Genomic DNA, 19,308 nt, shown 5'->3' on the forward strand with positions numbered 1-19,308 from the left:
GTACTTATAATAAGTTCCAGCTTATTTTTAGTCATTCTTTATGTTACATAATTGGAAAAACCCCTTGATAATGTTCAGAGCTCTGCCTCAGCTTATACAGTTATTAGTTAGGGCAATATTCATTCATTCATTGGAAAAAAGGTATAATTCAGTTATTTAATTATGGCTTCATGTTCTTATTCAATGAGTATTTTTGTTACAATAAAAGGCAACAACTATAGGGTAAAATAGATAGTTTAAACTGTGAATTTCATATATATATATGTTGTCTGTAATTTACATTCTAGAAACATTCAAAACTCTCACTTAGATGTGAATAAACTGCTGCTGCTGCTGCTAAGTCGCTTCAGTCGTGTCTGACTCTGTGCAACCCTGTAGACTGCCTACCCAAAGGGAATTGCACTTTAAGCTGTTTGGGGCTATATGGGTGATACCTTTACGTTCTCTTTAATACATTCAGTACCCCTGAAACCAGATCTCCTGTGCAAAAATAGATAAATAAATAAAAAATAAAGAGGCAATGGAATTTGCCAAAAATGTGTGTTCACTAAGATGGAAGTTAATTAGTACTCAATACTTTTGTAAAATTTGTGAAATTCTTTTTACAAGTCATATCTTTTTAGCATATACAGAGTTGGATTTCAGAACTTTGATATCTCTGTTTTAGGTCAAACTGAATGAACGAATCATAGCCACTTCGCAAGGACTCCTTATCCGCTCTGTTCAGGATTCTGACCAAGGACTGTATCACTGCATTGCAACAGAAAACAGCTTCAAGCAGACCATAGCCAAAATCAACTTTAAAGTTTTAGATTCTGAAATGGTGGCAGTTGTTACAGACAAATGGTCTCCGTGGACCTGGGCCAGCTCTGTAAGGGCTTTACCCTTCCATCCGAAGGACATCATGGGGGCTTTCAGCCACTCAGAAATGCAGATGATTAATCAGTACTGCAAAGACACTCGGCAGCAGCATCAACAGGGAGAAGAATCTCAGAAGATGAGAGGGGACTACGGCAAGTTAAAGGCTCTCATCAATAGCCGGAAAAGTAGAAACAGGAGGAATCAGCTGCCAGAGTCATAATGTTGTTTTAAATGGGGCTTATGCTTCCATTAATAAAGGTCTGTCTTCAGTGATCAGATTTTTAGCAAAGAATCTTGTGCTTTACCCATGGGAAATTCCTGAAGAAGGTGGTTACTCACTGAGAAAGGTGAATGTTACATGAACTGAAATGAGTATGCATTTTCTTGTATGATATTGACAACCCTAGACATGTCATGGTCCTCATGGTGCATAGAAAGATTTAACTTAACCTAGATTTTATTTATATCTTTATGTACCTTTTCTTCAAAATCAATATGGCGTCTATGAAACTAGAATTCTTACATCCCTTAATTGAATGAGGGCTATAACCTGTGATCTTCCATCCTTGCTTTAAGGATTTAGATTTCTAATTGACAGTCATCTGTATACAAAAACAAATGCCAAGTTCACAATTTTTACATAGTAAAAGTGAAATAAATGCATGTAACAGAGTCAAAAAGAAACGTAGAATTAAAAACAAAGACAAGGAAGAGGGAACCTAAAAGTTGCATAAAACACTAGCAATTCGCTAAAAGATAATATGGAGTTTATATGCATCCACTGAAATATAGTATTAGTTATTTTTATGATGGCAAAAATTTTCAGTTGCTGATATCCGTCACTGATCTCTGTTCCCTTGTTTCAGGAAGATCAAAGGAACCCTCACCATTAATATCTGACTGCAGTTATGTCAGTGAAGCTTTTAAGTTTATATTGTTATATAGTCATCTTCCAAACAAAAGCACTTTCCTTTTTGGAAGATATTTAAGTTATTTTAGACTCAGAGAATATAATCTTGCACAGTTTAATCGATTAATATGTTTATTCTAATTTTCTAGTTTGCATGGCAAGTTAAAAAATATAAGAAGAAAAATTTTTTGAAATACCAAACTTGTATATGAGGTCTAAAACCATCAAAATGGGAGAAAAAAGAAAAACAAGGTTAAAAAAGCAATTTTATTGACAGAAGTTTATTAAAAATATTACTAATTTTTAACTTCAGTAATGAATTTCATTGATTAACTTACATTTGTTTACCAACCTCAGATACCATATTGAATTTTAAGTCACCAATTCTTTTTTTTAATGCTCTTTTGTATGTGCTGGAGAGATGCTTATCTTATGGAGAAGTGAAAAAATTTCTAATTTGAACAAAAATAGACATACTTTATTTTAAAAGAATGTTGGTACATCATATTCACTGGTATTTAAATACAAATGTGGTAAGTCTGTGATGAATAAAATAACCATCTTCTTATTATATACTTGGATCCTGTGTTTAGAGTAATTTAATATTTTTTTTATTCCAAATACCAATTTGATGGGAGAAGTATAAAATTTTCTTCGTTATCTTCATATTTCTTTTAAAAATACAACTTTTGTTGTTTTGTTTTATATTTAACAATTTCCATGTTTCCAGGTGCAAAGAGAAATTATGTAATATACCTAATCAAAATGTAATACAAAAGTTTTATTTGTAGTTAACAATCCATAAAGAAAGTAATCAAGATAAATATATTACTTTTCTAAGCACTACAGTATAAAATGTCAAGAACTAAGATCATTGTCAAAATGAATCTAATCACTTATCAGAATCTAAGAATATGAGTTATTATTTAAATGGTAAATTATGATATTACAAGGGGAGGCCTCAATGGAGCAAAATTAGCAGTAACAAACACAGCATAAATAATGTTTCTTCAAAAATAGAGGTATTAATAAAAGCTATTGTTCCAAATGTGTATATGATTCTAAAGAAGTTTGTTATACAAATAGTTCTTTATTTCCACTCTACACGCACAAATAGAAATGTGTATAAAGCTGAAACCATATTCTGTGTTCATGCTCAATCTATTCTATGTACAGAGTTAAAAGTAAAATTGTTTTAGACTCAGAGGATAAAGTAAATTATACAGGTCCCCTTGCTTCATGTAAACGCAAACTGATAGACAATAAGGGTGTTTAGTTTTATAACATTATTTGTGCTATTTAATGCCTTCTGCTTTAAACATTATTACATTGTATATACTTTTATCACTTTACTTTTAAAATTATAGAGACCCTTCTTGAACAAAACTGCCAAATGTAAAGAAAATTTTCTTCCTCAGAAATATTGTTAACACATACTAAATGTTGGTGGTTGATTGGTTGATTTTATTTTGTGTAGTTTGACAATTCAATGACTTGATATGTTTTTCATTTGTATTGTACATAAAATTTCCTAGAAATGCACTTTTTTTCAAAGTGTAGGTTTGTGACTAGATTTTAGCATGATGAAACTGTCATTACAGTGAATGTTCACTCTGTAAGGAAATGTAGTTAGCACAGTAATATTTAATTGGATATTGAAGAAATCATGTGCCTGGCAAAATAAAACATATTGAATTCCCCAAAGATGTCTTTAATTTTCCTTTGAAATGTTGAGTTTATAATTTCTTGTTGATATGATAGAATCTGCTGACTCTTACAATTGTTCTTATTTTCCCCATTTATTTGTTTATTTGTGTGTGTGTGAAAGTAATGCATCTGGATATTTCAAAATTCAAAATTTCTGGTAAGATATACTTGAAAACTTTCCTTGTACCTCTGTCTCTCGTTCTTGTAAGTCCTGCCCCAGAAGCAGCCAGTATTGTCAGTTTTTGTGTTTTTTCCATGATACATTATACACGGCAAGCAGATTCGTATTTGTTTTCTCTTTAAGAGAAGTTTTATATCCACTCACGTCTGTGGAAAGTTATTCAGACTTGTGTCTACAGTTGAGGGGAAAAAAAAGTATAGTTTATAAATGCTTGGGTTTGGAGCCAGACTGCTAGAATTTGAAGTTTTATCATGGGAAAATTGCCGAATCTCTTTCGTCCTCTGCCCAAATTAATACTCGTAAAGTGCTGGGGCAGAACTTGTATAATAAGTATTCAATAAATATCTTAATATTTTATTTATTTTGAAAGTACCCTATTGCTGCAATAGGAAGTAATATTTTAGTTGTGTCCTTTGACAAGTTAAATGCCAATGGTCTAGGCTGGGGAGCCTGCAGTCAGTAGATCAGATGACACCTTACCAGGGTAAGACTTTATATGAGCCTTTATAAAAGTGAGGGGAAGGAAGCCACAGGGAAAAGAACAACTATAAATAAAGTAATCTCCACAAATCTTTCAACCTGATGATTTTGAACTACTCCCTAATTGCTTCATTTCTCAGTATCTTGCTTATATTTGAATGTAAAATTAATTTAAAAAAATTATTGCATTGCTTATAAATTTAGTATTTTTCTGATGCTTTATATTTCATACCCAAGTTTAAAAAAAAAAATAAGAGGATCACCATTTCCTGTATTTACTCTTCTGGTTAAAAAAAGAGACACATCACGGCTTTGTTTTGCAGCACAGTCAAGTCCATTGAAAGCTTTAATCTAGACAAGTAAATAAACAGACTAAGTAAAATGGTCACTTAACCAGTGGCATTGAGAATTTCTTTGAATTTTATGCATGGTAACAAAACTCTGGAAGACTATTGTGAAAAACAACTTCCGTATAAGTGTTCATCCCCCTGTCATTTTATCCAATCACCTTTTGCATGGGAATACAAGCCCCTCTGCAAAGTTGAAACCAATTGCAGCAAATTTTGTGTATGTGCCATTCAGTGAACTTCATTGTCAATGAATTGTTTTTCCCAGTGGGCCTCTGGTATATACTTCAGTTTTTATAATTTCATAACTTTACTTTCTTGGTGCACAGATACTGAGAATTGGAAGAACTAGCTCCAACATAAGAAAATGCCATCTTCACTCTACTGACTAATGCATTTGTCCGTTTATCTCATAACACAATACTTTCCACCCAAGTTGAATTGTGTATTTCTCAGAGCTATTATATTGCCATGCTTGAGTGTTACTTAGATAAAGTGCTATTGAAGAATGAGATTATAGCAAACACATTAAAACTCTTCATTCTGTGTAAGGTTACCTCTCAAACCTCAAGTGCAAAAGTGGGGTGAATTATATTCCTTAAGTGATTTTTTTCCTCTGAATTATTTATATAAAAATGTCATCCAAACGTTTTATGAAATCAAAAGCATAATGACTTCTGCATGGCCAAATGGATATGTGATGGAATTATTATAAAAATCAAAGCCATTCCTATTGTTTCTCTGAATATTTTTCAATATACATACAGTCTTTGGCTCATAAGGGGGTACAATAAGATGAAAGTAATTTCCTACTTTCTTAGATTTTTTCAAAATATCATTTTTACAATTCTATGTAGGAAAAGAAATTATAACCCCTTGTTTTATTATTTCCCCCTTTACTCATGTATGTGGGTTGAGGGGTGGAAAGGGTATGATTTATAATCAACTTCCCATCTCTGCATAGTGTAGCTCATCAAAGAACTTAGGACCTTCATAGTACCTTTGAGTTGAGAATTCACAGTTGTAAGCTGTGGTTTGATGTTGAGAGTCAGCTTGACTCATGAATAGGAAAAGCAACCATTGGAAACAAAATCACTGAGGAGGTACTACCCAAGCCACATCTGCCTGAGACACTCACTGAATTCCCAGTGATATTTGTACAGGTGCAGATGTATGTGTGTTGTATCCACAGATTATGCACATCGAGATCCACGAACCAGCTATATTCAGTTTTTTAATATTTCAAAATGAATCTCATTTCTGCTTCAAGTTACCATTCCAACTCCTCCACTAAAAATGATATAGCCTGGGAATGTTATATGTCTTCCTTGATGAATTGCTGCTTTCTCTAAAATTGGAATTATAGTAATACCTTTCACATTCTATAGTTGTGAGAATTAAATGAGTTAATACATGAGAAATTCTTATGGTCTGACACATAGTAAAAGCTCAAAAAGTGTATGCTATTATTTTTTTCTATCAGCAGAGCAAAACTATTTTAAGTATTTGAACTTTTGTCCCTCTTTTACCTCAGGTTATATCTAAATGGTTTAACTGATATTTGATGTAATTTATCTATGTTAGCATCTGTGGTGGCAGCATTTTTCTTTTCTTTTTTAAAATTTTTATGGGAGTATAGTTTTTTTTTTAACAATGTTGTATTAGTTTCTGGTATACAGCAAGGTGAACCAGCTCTATGTATACACGTATCCCCTCTTTTTTAGATATCTTTCCCCTTTAGGTCACCATGGGGCTCTGAGTAGAGTTCCCTGTGCTATACAGTAGGTTCTCATTAGTTACCTATTTTACACATAGTAGAGTATATGTGTCAACTGCAGTCTCCCAATTCATCCCATCCTCTTCTTCCCACCTTAAGTTTGTATCCATAAGTATCCATAAAGTTGTTCTCTATATCTGTCTCTATTTCTGCTTTGCAAATAAGTTCGTATGCATCATTTTTGTAGATTTCAATATTATACATTTAAGCAATATTTTGAATATAATATTGTAATATAAATAATACTATAGATTTGTGTTTCTCTTTCAGACTTACTTCACTCTTTATGAAAGTCTCTAGGTCTATCCAGGCTTCCCTGGTGGCTCAGCTGACAAGGAATCCACCTGCAATGCAGGAGACCTGGGTTCAATCCCTGGGTTGAGAAGATCCCCCTGGGTTAGGGAAAGGCTACCCAGTCCAGTATTCTGGCCTGGAGAGTTCCATGGACTGTATAGTCCATGTGGTTGCAGAGTCGGAGATGACTGAGCAACTTTCACTTTCTAAGTCTATCCACATCTCTGCAAATGGTACTGTTTTGTTCCTTTTAAAAATGTGGAACACTTCATGAATTTGCATGTCATTTTCTATTGAACTTTTGCCAACAGTTATAGCTGTCCCCCGCTTTGTCTCTTGCTGCTGAGACTGTCCTTTCAGAGCAGGTGAGCTTTCCACTACATCCAAACACACAGAGAAATAGGAATTTTTAGCTCTTCTTGTACTATTCTGGGAGAGGAGCCAAAGTCCACTCACACTAAAACCACTAGGAACTGTGTATATGTGTGTGTTACTTTCCCTTACAGGATATTGTTCCTTCTTAGGACACAAACCTAGATGTGAGGTAGAAATACAGAACCCACAGCTCTGTTTGCTCACCATCTCTTCCCCTCAGCTCACCTTTCATTGCCGTGACCACCGACAACAAAGATGAGTCATTAAATATCTCCCATGAGCTTGACGAGGAGATTTCACCCTTTGACACCCAAGTACCCTCTAACAGAAGTTTGAAAAGCTATGTAGCCCAGAGTACATTTCTACATTTACATCTCAATTGTTATTTTAAGTAGCTGAAAGGATATGATTTCCAGTAAGATATGAATTTCGACATTTTTAAATGAAAGTTATATTACTTTTATTATTGTCTAAAATGACTAAAATCCAAACATAGAATTTGGTACCCACCATTTTATTTTTAAATCATAACAAGCTCTTAACAGTCAGAAATTTTAAATGATTCATATTTCTCCATATTCATATTTCTATTCTATTTGCTTCACACAATTTTATGCTTCTATAACAAGGTTTATATTTTCAAAACTATTAATTACTGTTATCTACATCTTATTTAAAGTATCACATTACACTATGACTCTCAGTAATAATATTTTTCTTTTAGATTAAGTTAAAATTATAAACTGCCAAATTCGATCAAAGAACACAAACCTACTCCAAATTTTGAAAATCACTAAACATAAAAATCGCTAAAAAAATCTTGAATGAAGATATATATGAGATGAATGTAGCAGCCTTTTCTTTCTGAATCATGTCTGAATTCATATTGGCAAAGAAGGCAAGCTATGTGCTAGGCAACTCACAGCACCAACAGTTATAGTACCATGAAACTATCACAATTATATCCTCTTAAAGATAACCATTTACTGAGCATTTTTCTGGGAGAATTCCTATGAGCATAGAGGTGCACACTATACATAATTATCTGCTTTATTCATAGGATCTGCTGAAGGTATTAGTCTGTTTTATAAATTGGCAAAACTGAGAATCTAGTGCGTTTAATTACTTGCCTTGAGTTAAATAACTTTCTAAAGAACACAATGTACGAAGTATAAAGAGTTTAGATCCAAACTTAAAGTATCTTCCATGTCTCATTACCTAGAGTCTCACAAAGAAGTCTCTCCACTACAAAAACAATCATATACAGCAGCCTTCATAGTATAACTTATAGGACACTAGGTAACGCTGAGCCCCAGCCATGGAGTCAGAATGCCTAGATTAGATATTCTAACTTACTACTACCTAACTTTACAGGTCTGAGATCATTATGATAATACCAATCTCAAGAGAAAGTCAAGATCAAGATACTTCATGTAAAGTGCTCAAAACTGACTTGATGTACAGTGAATGCCAGGTAGTATTAACTATTTACTACTATGTTTTGATACTGGCAGTATCATTTATTAATTCTTTCACCAAATATTTATTGAGCACTTAAGTGTATGTCTGGCAGTATTTTAGGCTTTGAAGGTATCAGTCAGTTCAGAGGCTCAGTCATGTCTGACTCTGCGACACCATGGATTTGGCACGCCAGGCTTCCCTGTCCATCACCAACTCCCAGAGCTTGCTCAAACTCATGTCCATCCAGTGGATGATGCCACCCAACCATCTCATCCTCTGTCGTCCCCTTGTCCTCCTGCCTTCAATATTTCCCAGCATGAGGGTCTTTTCCAATGAGTCAGTTCTTCACATCAGGTGGCCAAAGTATTGGAGTTTCAGCTTCAGCATCAGTCCTTCCAATGAATATTCAGGAAGGATTTCCTTTAGGATGGACTGGTTGGATCTCCTTGCAGTCCAAGGGACTCTCAAGAATTTTCTCCAACACTACAGTTCAAAAGCATCAATTATTCAGCACTCAGCTTTCTTTATCAGAGAAGGCAATGGCACCCCACTCCAGTACTCTTGCCTGGAGAATCCCACAGGGGAGCCTGGTGGGCTGCCGTCTATGGGGTCGCACAGAGTCGGACACAACTGAAGCATCTTAGCAGCAGCAGCAGCTTTCTTTATAGTTCAACTCTCACATCCATACATGACCACTGGAAAAACCATAGCTTTAACTAGACAGATCTTTGTTGGCAAAGTAATGTCTCTGCTTTTTAATATGCTGTCTAGGTTGGTCATAACTTTTCTTCCAAGGAACGTCTTTTAATTTCATGGCTGCAATCACCATCTGCAGTGATTTTGGAGCCCCCCAAAATAAATTCTCTTACTGTTGCCATTGTTTCTGCATCTATTTGCCATGAAGTGATGGGACTGGATGCTATGATCTTAGTTTTTTGAATGTTGAGCTTTAAGCCAACTTGTTCACTCTCCTCTTTCACTTTCAAGAGGCTCTTTAGTTCTTCTTTGCTTTCTGCCATAAGTGTGGCGTCATCTGAGGTTATTGATATTTCTCCCAGCAGTCTTGATTCCAGCTTGTGCTTCATCCAACCCAGCATTTCCCATGATATACTCTGCATATAAGTTAAATAAGCAGGGTGACAATATACAACCTTGACATACTCCTTTCCCAATTTGGAACCAGTCTGTTGACAAAGCAACATCCTGGCTGTTGTGAAATTTACTTCCTGGATGGAAAAGACAAAACAGACACACAAATAATTATGTAAAACTTAGGCTGAGAGTTCTATGAAGGAAATTAAAGGTGAAAAAATCATGCAAAGATCAGGGGAAAGGAATAAGTCCAGCTGAGCAATAAGCCAGTAAAAGCTCTAGGGCAAAAACAATTCTGGCAGATTTGAGGAAGACAATAAAACCCGAGTGGCTTGGTCCAAGTGAAAGAAGAGGAGTCAAGTACTAGACTGTATCCCAAAGGCAGAGAAACCAAGTCACATGGGGCCTGATGACCACGGGGAGAAGTTTAGGTTTGATTAGAAGAAATACAAAAGTCAAAAAAAAAAAAAGAAATACAAAAGTCATGAAGGCAAGATGTTACATGAGTGATTTACATTCAATACAAAACATCTCTGGCTGTATTTCAGAGGACTTTTGAAAGCGAGGAATGCAAACAGATTTAAATATTGACTTTCATTCAAAGAGATGTATAAACAACTGGTCATAATTCCTCCTGGAGTGTACTTTTGAAAAAGAAGACAGGAGTGATATGAGACAGTATTCATGCCCTGAGGTTGAGGAAGAATTGTTGGGATGGTATGTCTCAAAATGGAAAAAGAGACACTGAAAGATGTCAAAGGTGGCTTATAGAGAGCCGTACAGTTGGTCCTGGAGCTAGAAAATGCAGAAAACTGTCAGAAAGAGGGATTTATTACTCAGTAATACCCAGAAGAGGAAGTGGCTTAGGTTTCAATACTCAGAAATAAAACAGTCATGGATAAAAATCCAAGAGCCATTAACGACAATGTTGTGTGAATGTTTTAAGACCAGCCGGGGTCACATGGTCAGTGTCTGTAAATAGCAGAAGATGCAAACAACCTTTATGCATGAGAGTCCACAATAAATAACTTTCCTGAAGATATAGTGCAACATGACTGAGAGACCAACAGTTTGTAAAGACCAGCTACCTTAATAACCCAGTTACTTAATACTGATTTTATTTACCGGGCAAGTGATACAGTTTCATCCCGCATTTAGAAACAACCTGTCTAAGTAAGAGAGGACTGTTTCGAGAATGGAGTGTGTGGTAAAATATTCTTTTTCAGAAGGATGAAATTACAATGTAATTTATGTAGATACTCAAATCTTTAATTAAGTTACTGAGGTCAGCATTGAAGCAATGATTCTGGAAATGTTACAGCTCCTCATAATTGACCCTTCCCCACCTCAGATGACTGCTTTCCTCTGCCATGTTAAAAAGGGAAATTAAGTGTTAGAAAGATGGGTTCTGGACTGATTCCTTTGAGATGGCTTCTTTGGAAGCTGGCATTGAGGCTTTGCAAATGGAGGGGATTCAGGTGTGCTCTCAGGAACAGAATAATTATGGATATTTAAGGAATAAATATTTATGGAAGATGAATTTGAGAAAAGAAAGAAGGAATAAGAAACATTCGTTTCTGAATGAAGAGCATTACCACTGCCACCACTCAAACGTCTAGCTGGGTCATAAAAATATATATATTTATAGCCAGAGAGCAGTAGAGGAAGTGCTTAACATTTTCTGAGATTACCAGAATTTGTTTTACTTTTTTTAAAAAGTTATCAAGAGAAATCATGAAACCTTTTCTGCAGACTTCCTTACAACACTTTTATTCAGGAAAAAAAAAATATTGCAATTCTGTGAGGCTTTCTTCCACTTTCCAAGGTTAGATTATCCCTCTGTGCTGTCCAACATGGCTTATCCACCTGTGTTACAGCATTTACCCCATTTAGTAACCTTTAAAGTCTTATTTTTATCTCTTGCCAGCTACATTGTGGGCTTTTAATTTAATCATTTTTATTCTTAGTATCTAGGACATTGTTAACTACATCAGTTCAGTTCAGTTGCTCAGTCATGTCTGACTCTTTGCAACCCCATGAATCGCAGCACGCCAGGCCTCCCTGTCCATCACCAACTCCCGGAGTTTACACAAACTCATGTCCATCGAGTCAGTGATGCCATCCAGCCATCTCATCCTCTGTCGTCCCCTTCTCCTCCTGCCCCCAATCCCTCCCAGCATCAGGGTCTTTTCCAATGAGTCAGCTCTTCGCATGAGGTAGCCAAAATATTGGAGCTTCAGCTTCAGCATCAGTCCTTCCAATGAACACCCAGGACTGATCTCCTTTAGGATGGACTGGTTGGATCTCCTTGCAGTCCAAGGGACTCTCAAGAGTCTTCTCCAACACCACAGTTCAAAAGCATCAATTTTTCATAGTAGGTGCTTAATAAACACAAAAGGTCTTCCCTTTTGGATAGTACATAGTAAATCATTTTGAAATCTAATATATAATGAAGAGAGGATCGATGCTATATGCTGTAATACAGATTTCAGAATATGAAATTACTGGTTTGAAAATCCACTATGGTAACTAAACTCTTAAGCTTATGATCAATAATTTGAAATATACCATCTACCTCTATGTGAGAAATAAATAACCCCATCTCAATCCTAGAAGAGAAAGCTAAGACAAATTTTAAATATGTAGTAATAAAAAATGACAAACAACAGTCAAATAATTTATATTACAAGGACAACAGGAGGACATGATTAAAATCTACTTTGTTTTTGTTCTATTAGTGTTCAATTAGCCATATGTCCAATGTTTTCAGTAGTTCATCTAATTTCCACAGCAGTAATGATTTGGTAGGCATTGTTATATGAATTTTATAGATGAAAAAACAAGCCCAGAGGTTTCACAGCTAGCAAGCATCTAGACTGGGATTGAAAATGACCTTTACTTTTTGTCCCGTACCACTCAAGGAATAGGAGTGGAGAGAACAGAGACTTCACTATATTAACCAGGAATGGTTCCATGCTGCAGATAGATCTTCAAATGGATTGTAGTGAATAGAATTCACATGGGTTAATGTGGAGGAAGGACATTTCTGGAGCTTCAAAAGTGGGAAACCAAATAGATATGCAAAGAAGAATCCATTGATTGATTTTGAGAGTCAAAGGTATGGAAGAACAAAGATAAAGTTAGACATGTACACAGGTGGCGTAAATGATGAAATAAATATGGTTTGCTCTTTGTTTTTGAGGATGTACTTGATGGATTAATGCCCTGGCTGCTTCTCAAAGGAATTTGAAGTGAGAGGATACCATTAGGGATGGATAAGATTAACCTTCTAGAAGAATAATATTTTTCATTTCTCATTAACTCAGTGGGCAAACTGAGGTTAGGTTTAAATTGCGTAAGTGTGTCAAAATTAAGAAAGCCCTTGATATTTAGATGTGGATTAATTGAATAATTGCTGAATGAATTAGAACGTTTCCTACCTTGTGCTTTATTTAGTTTTTTATATAAAAGAAATACTGCTGCTGCTGCTGCTGCTACTACCACTGATACTTATAACGACAATATAGCTAATGTCGATGGGATGCTCACTAACCTCCAGGTAGTGTTATTTATACACATTATTTTGTTTAATTCTCATCATCAAACCCAGGAATTATATACTACTATTATTTACCTTCTAACAGATGATGAAACCAAGGCATAAAAATATTAAGAAATTTAGCATTAATAAGAGACTAAGTAGGGTATTCTAAACTATGAGGCCCTGTTATATTATAATGTCATTCATGGGTACTCTGTCAGACCCAAAGTGATCCTTAATGTTGATAACAAATTCTAATAGGAAGTATTAGACCAATATCTATTAATGAGGACTTCCAGCTTTATCTTCCTATTTATAGATATTTGTCTCTTTAGGTAATATGGTTTCAGCATACCAGAATTTCCAGTTAACTACCAATTGCACCAACAACAATTGCTGTGTCTCAGGACATCACTTTATCACAAGAAAACTCAACGATTAAGATTAGGTTAAAATAACACTCCTATGTAGAATTACTTACAATATTTCTGCACATTTTAGATGATAACATCTTTCTGTCAAATCTGACAAATGTATGGCTCAAGAATTCAAAAAATCTAGGGCAAAGGGAACATGCAGTCAGGACACGCTGAAACAGATAGAGCCACAGAACAAATGTTCTTAGTGAATGGCTCTTCCAGATGAGAATACTCTGGGGTGAAATGTGTGAGGACAAGTGGAAAGGCCAAAGTGGTCCCAAGAGTTGTCACACACAACCATTTTACAGATGATAAAACTGAGACCTATAAAGAGGTCAAATATATTTTTACTAAGGCAGGTCTTTTATTTCTCAATGTAGAGTTTTTTACACATTTATATGTGACCTAGAGATGTGGCAGTATAGTGCAGAAAAGTGTGCATGAGACCAACATTTTTTTTCTTTTTGGCTGTCAGCATCAAATAAGTGAAAATTTGAGTTTCTGGGATTCCAAATGATTGCCTGGATGCTGTTCAGTTTTGCTAACTAGACCAGATTTTTGGGGGTCAGTCTCATTTGGCTTGTTCAGCATAAAACAGGACCAAAATGAAAAAAATATGCTTTTCCTTAATCCACATTTTTCTACTTAGTGAAAAAATGAAGAGCTTCACCCTCAGGGTCATAATGATAACTTTCTCCACTTTTCTCAGCAGTAGTTGAAAATTATCTTGTCAGCATCATGTCTGCTTTAACAGGTGCTGGGAGGGGGACAAGCAACCACAGGTGTAGGGCATAGAAAAGTCATCTGAAAAAATGTTCTTAAAAAGTCCAAATTTCTCATCTGTTGTGTCTGTCCTTTATAGACAAGCCAACCCAACTGATATGCCTCTGGCCTAAACCAACATCACCAGCCCAAGCCCCCTTCTTTTACAACCTCTCATATACTTCCATCCCCTTGATTCCAGTGCTCCTCAAGCATTAATGAGTGTATGAATCACCTGAACCTTGTTAAGAGGTAGATTTTTCATTCAATAGGATTGTGCTGGAGGGCTGGTAGGAGAAGCCAGTGGTGACCAATCTGCAGATCACACTTTTGAGTGGTAAGGGTCTATTTCTTTTATAATTGATAGTTGAGAGGATGAAGGTAGATTTTGGAGGAAGAGAAGAGACAACTGATTTCTTTCTCCTTTTCCCACATGCTTCACAGTGAAACAATTGTTTCATTTCTTTGCCAACCCTGAGAAACAATCTTCAACTGGGACAGCTGAAGCAGACTTGAAGGTATGCAATTTATCTTTGCAGACAGTTACCTGTCTCTTTTGTAGTAATATAGGGAGAACATTTCTCCAAGAAACTTTGTTTATTTTTCATAGCAATAACTCATTAAATTAATGTGACTTTGTATGTTTATTTTAAAAACAAATGGGGGCAAAGTTATTTTCACCAAGGCTTAATCTGAATTAGGATGGAATTAAAATCAGTGATGCTCTAGTCAAAGTTTTAACTAGCTCTCCAGAAGGAAAAAAATAAGAAAGAAAACAAAGCCCTGTGCTATGCTCAGTCGCTCAGTCATGTCCGACTCTTTGCGACCCCATGGACTGTAGCCCTCCAGGCTCCTCTGTCCCTGGGATTCTCCTGCCAAGAATCCTGGAGTAGGTTGCCATGTCCTCCTCCAAGGGATCTTCCCAACCCCGAGATTCCAAGCCAGGTCTCCCACATTGCAGGTGGATTCTTTACCGTCTGAGCTGCCAGGGAAGCCCAACAAAGTCCCTGCTGCTGCTGCTAAGTTTCTTCAGTCGTGTCTGACTCTGTGCGATCCCATAGACGGCAGCCCACCAGGCTCCCCCGTCCTGGGATTCTCCAGGTAAGAACACTGGAGTGGGTTGCCATTCCCTTCTCCAATGCATGAAAATGAAAAGTAAAAGTGAAGCCACTCAGTCGTGTCTGACTCTTAGTGACCCCACGGACTGCAGCCCACCAGGCTCCTCCATCCATGGGATTTTCCAGGCAACAGTACTGGAGTGGGCTGCCATTGCCTTCTCTGAACAAAGCCCCTAATGTGTAGCTTTGCACATTTCTGTGGTATAAATACCACCACCATGGTTACTAATATGAGGTCACCAGATACAAGACCAGGAGGACATTCTACTAAAGCCTTCAGAACTGGCATAGGAGTCACTAAGAGGCTCTCCAGAAGCAGAGAATTAAAGCTACAAAGAAGGATGGCATAACTCAAGGAAAATTACAAAGGATAAAGAATGCTGATGATCTTCTGTAGAATTTTATATCTATATTAAGTCTTATATTGAATTTATCTTTGTCTTATGGTTAATTTTGGATTTGTTCCCCAGACATTAGATCATAAGTTCTGTTCTAAATGTCTTTGGTCCTTTATAGTAAATGATTTTCAAAAATAGATGTTGAACTACAAAAGAAAGGGAGCATAAAAATTGACCCCATTAAACTCTTTTTGAAGAAAGAAAAAGATTAAGTTTACAGATAGAATTTTTACTGAAAAATAAAAATAAGAGGATTTATGGAGTAAATCTCATCTGTGACTGTGGGAGAATAGACAGTATCTCCTAAGTTGTGGCCTTTGTAAGGAAATTTCTGAGACTAAATATAATTTTATCTAAAGTTGTGAAGCAGCCTTCCAGATTTACGTTGGAAGAAAGGTGAATGATGGAATCCAGAGAGAGGCATGAGAGAGTTAAGCGTTTGCTTATGAGAAGAGAGATTAAATTTAGTTGAGGAAGCAGAAGACAGAGAAGCTGGAAGCTAAGGAATAGAATTATACAAGGATTTCTCTTCACATAATTTAAACTCTTAGACAATTAAAACAAAGAATCAGAAGACTGAAGAATTATTAAACAAAGTGGTATTTAAGTAGAACTCAGAGACATGCATATCTAAAAATATGGAAATAAATAGAAAGCTTCTGGGTACAATAGTTTTAAAATGAAAGAACAAACTTATATATTAAGCTTTTTAAAGCTGAATGTTTTATTGAACTGTAGAGTTGTCAGTGATCTACCTGTATATGTTTCCGACCTTCACACACACACATACACAGAGACAAACACTCTAATGCCTTATAATTTTAAGTGACTTCTTGAGAATGTTGAGACTTGACTGATTTATTACAAAAGATAACTGGAAATGTTATCTATTGTTGAGGTCAAGGCTATGATTAAAGAGCCCTATTTGATAATAAGCTTGGTTGTCTTATCACAATATCCAAGCAGATGCAGCTGTCATTATTTTATAATGTAAATTAAAGCTTTGAAAACTCTATTTTCTCTCATATTCACCACCTCACTGATCAGCACAGGATACAAATGGAAAAATAGGTATGTGACATTATTTAGAAGTAAAAGTATTTGCACTGTTATTATCATTGTACTACACTTACAATTACATAGTTTAATGTATCTAATATCTGCTTCTCTAATAATAGTTATGCAGAGGTACAGGTTTAGATCTGTCTTAAGAAAAGGGACTAAAATATTTTCTTAGCTAATATATGGATAACGATGCTCTCAATTTTATCACTTGTGCAAATTTATCTTTGGACACTGTATTCAGATTACTCTCAAAAGTGCATTTAAGTATCAGATACCACCTAAATGTCAGAGGGAGAAAAACTAGACGACTCTTGGCAGTCTGGAAGAGCAACGTTGTCAAAGGTCATCAACAAGTCTGACAAAACAGCCCCCATTAACAGTGTCTGTCAGCACCTCCATTTGGAAGTAATTTGGATATTTGCAGTGACCCCATCAGTTCTGACTGGCTGAGCAGTGACCTTGGCCGGGGTACAACCTGCTCAGCGTAGCTCAGATAATGCACTATAGGTGGAATCCAGGATGACAGATGGCAGCGGGGTCAGTGAAGAGGAACTTGTCCATCACTGCCATTGAAGATGAAGCCACTCAACAGAGTAGTTCAACTGATACAGGCACTGTGGTTTGCATATGCCACAAGAGAATTGCCCAAGTTCCTTTATTTTTAAAGAAATGCTATAGTCTCATGATCTCGGAGTACATGAGTCTGATGAATAAGTAGGCAAGAAAGCCTAGCTGTTGGAATTTAGCAATAGACTAGACATTTCAAAACTTGGTCTTTGACTCAGTAACCAAGGTCTGAAAAGTCTTGCTGGCTGTGTCTTTACTGTGGATAACTTTCTGACCAAAAACTAGTTCCTATGATACTTTTCTTCATTCTTAGTAACAAACTTGGTTAGTGAAGAGTAGTAACCTTATCCTTCTAGTGGACACATCCCTTCCTTTTACCTCCCTTACATGCCACAGAATCAATATGAAATATAACTTCAATAATAGAGTATATTAAGCATTCCAAGTGTTAGACTAATGAGGCTATAAAAGCAATTATATTCTGGCAATAATTAACCTTTGAAAAAACAATTTGGATCTGTTTCTGCAGTTTCAGTAGCATTTTTTGAAAAACGAGGAATGGATATGCTATTGGGTGACATGTAGCACAGTATTTTGACTCTGGGCTCTGAATCTCTGTCATTCAAAAAACACAAGACCCAAGATTGATAGGCAAAGGACCTAATAGAAACACATGAACATCCAGATGGTATGACATGATGAATCAGTAAGAAAATACACTCAGCTTTCAACCACTCATGGGACATCTAACCATCTTGAAGAAAATCTTTTAAAGACCTTTTCTACACACTGACTGCTGACCTCAGGAGTTTTTAGTAAATCTTCATCATTGGCTTCTTCCTTGTAATGTTTTTGGACCAAACAGCTAACCAGTCAGCTCCAACCAAAAATGAATAAAAAACAAAAAGTAAATTTTTTTCAAATAATAATAAAGTATTAAAACTCTAATAAAACTGATACTGTAGTTAAATTTATTTCCTGCCTTGTGGGTTACTCAATGTCCATATCTAGTATGTAGGCGTGCCTCCCTGAATCCTGCTTAATAATTAGACATCATGTTCCCTATTTCTCCTAGTTTAAAAAGGAGCTTGCTGTCAGGCAGAATGCCATCCTGCCCACCCAGACCCTAATATATAGAAATTTATGCTTTTTTATCAATTTAATTTTTCATTTGGTCATTTCATATATAACAGATAAAACCATCCAAATGGCTTTTAAGATAATGCATTATTTTCACTGAAACACTTTGCCTAACTGAATTTGAGATCCTCCCATTTGGGTAGAGCAGCTCTTATAAAAATTGCCTCAACTAGGATCATTGCAGCTAAATTTATACCACTTGTTTTAGTGTGCTATTGTCATGACCGATAGAGACTGCATTAAGTAATTAAGAGGCAGGCCACATAGTGTCATTTGCTATAACTGAATCTGCGAATCAATCAATAACCATCTGACAGTGCCTAGGACTACAGGATTAGGGCAAAACCTGCTGAGCCAAGGCTTGGGTGGACCAAATTGGGGGGTGAATTAATTTGCAACACCACTATGCAGTTTTCAGTCTCATTTTAATTAATCATAAAACTTAGTATAACCCACGTTGTTAACAAAACCATCCAAGACATATTCTGTTTTGCCTTAGAAAAGATTCAAAACAGAGCTCAAGATAAAATCAAATAGCCAGTTGAGCCGAAGAAGAAAAGACATTAATCTTATCTGCTTTTCTAAGGCATGGTTTATCTCCTAAAGAAGAGCTGAACCTTGTGATTGCTGCAAGCTTTCTTATTTTCTGCAGACTAAAAAAGAAAAGAAATAAAAAATAGCCATTATTTAATAAGTGTAAACACAATTTATTTTATGTGAGTTTTTATAGGTCTACTAGTGAAAGGCCCAGGCAGCTGTTGTTTGCTAAATTGTCATTTGTTGGGTTAAAAGTTCGTCCTACTCATCCAGAGT

The 19,308-nt window shown here is 35.9% G+C and overlaps 1 protein-coding gene across 1 annotated transcript in view; it reads left to right on the plus strand.

Moving 5' to 3' along the window:
* SEMA3C (semaphorin 3C) overlaps window positions 1-3,475 on the plus strand; it is a 197,328-nt gene extending 193,853 nt beyond the window's left edge. Inside the window, exon 18 of the mRNA XM_043872373.1 lies at window positions 668-3,475. Coding sequence (XP_043728308.1) covers window positions 668-1,081 — 414 coding nt within the window. The 3' untranslated portion in view covers window positions 1,082-3,475. The remainder of the gene's footprint in view (window positions 1-667) is intronic.
* Window positions 3,476-19,308: the final 15,833 nt, after the last annotated feature.

This window comes from Cervus elaphus, chromosome 18 (genome assembly GCF_910594005.1).
Source record: "Cervus elaphus chromosome 18, mCerEla1.1, whole genome shotgun sequence".
Classification (NCBI taxonomy): domain Eukaryota; kingdom Metazoa; phylum Chordata; class Mammalia; order Artiodactyla; family Cervidae; genus Cervus; species Cervus elaphus.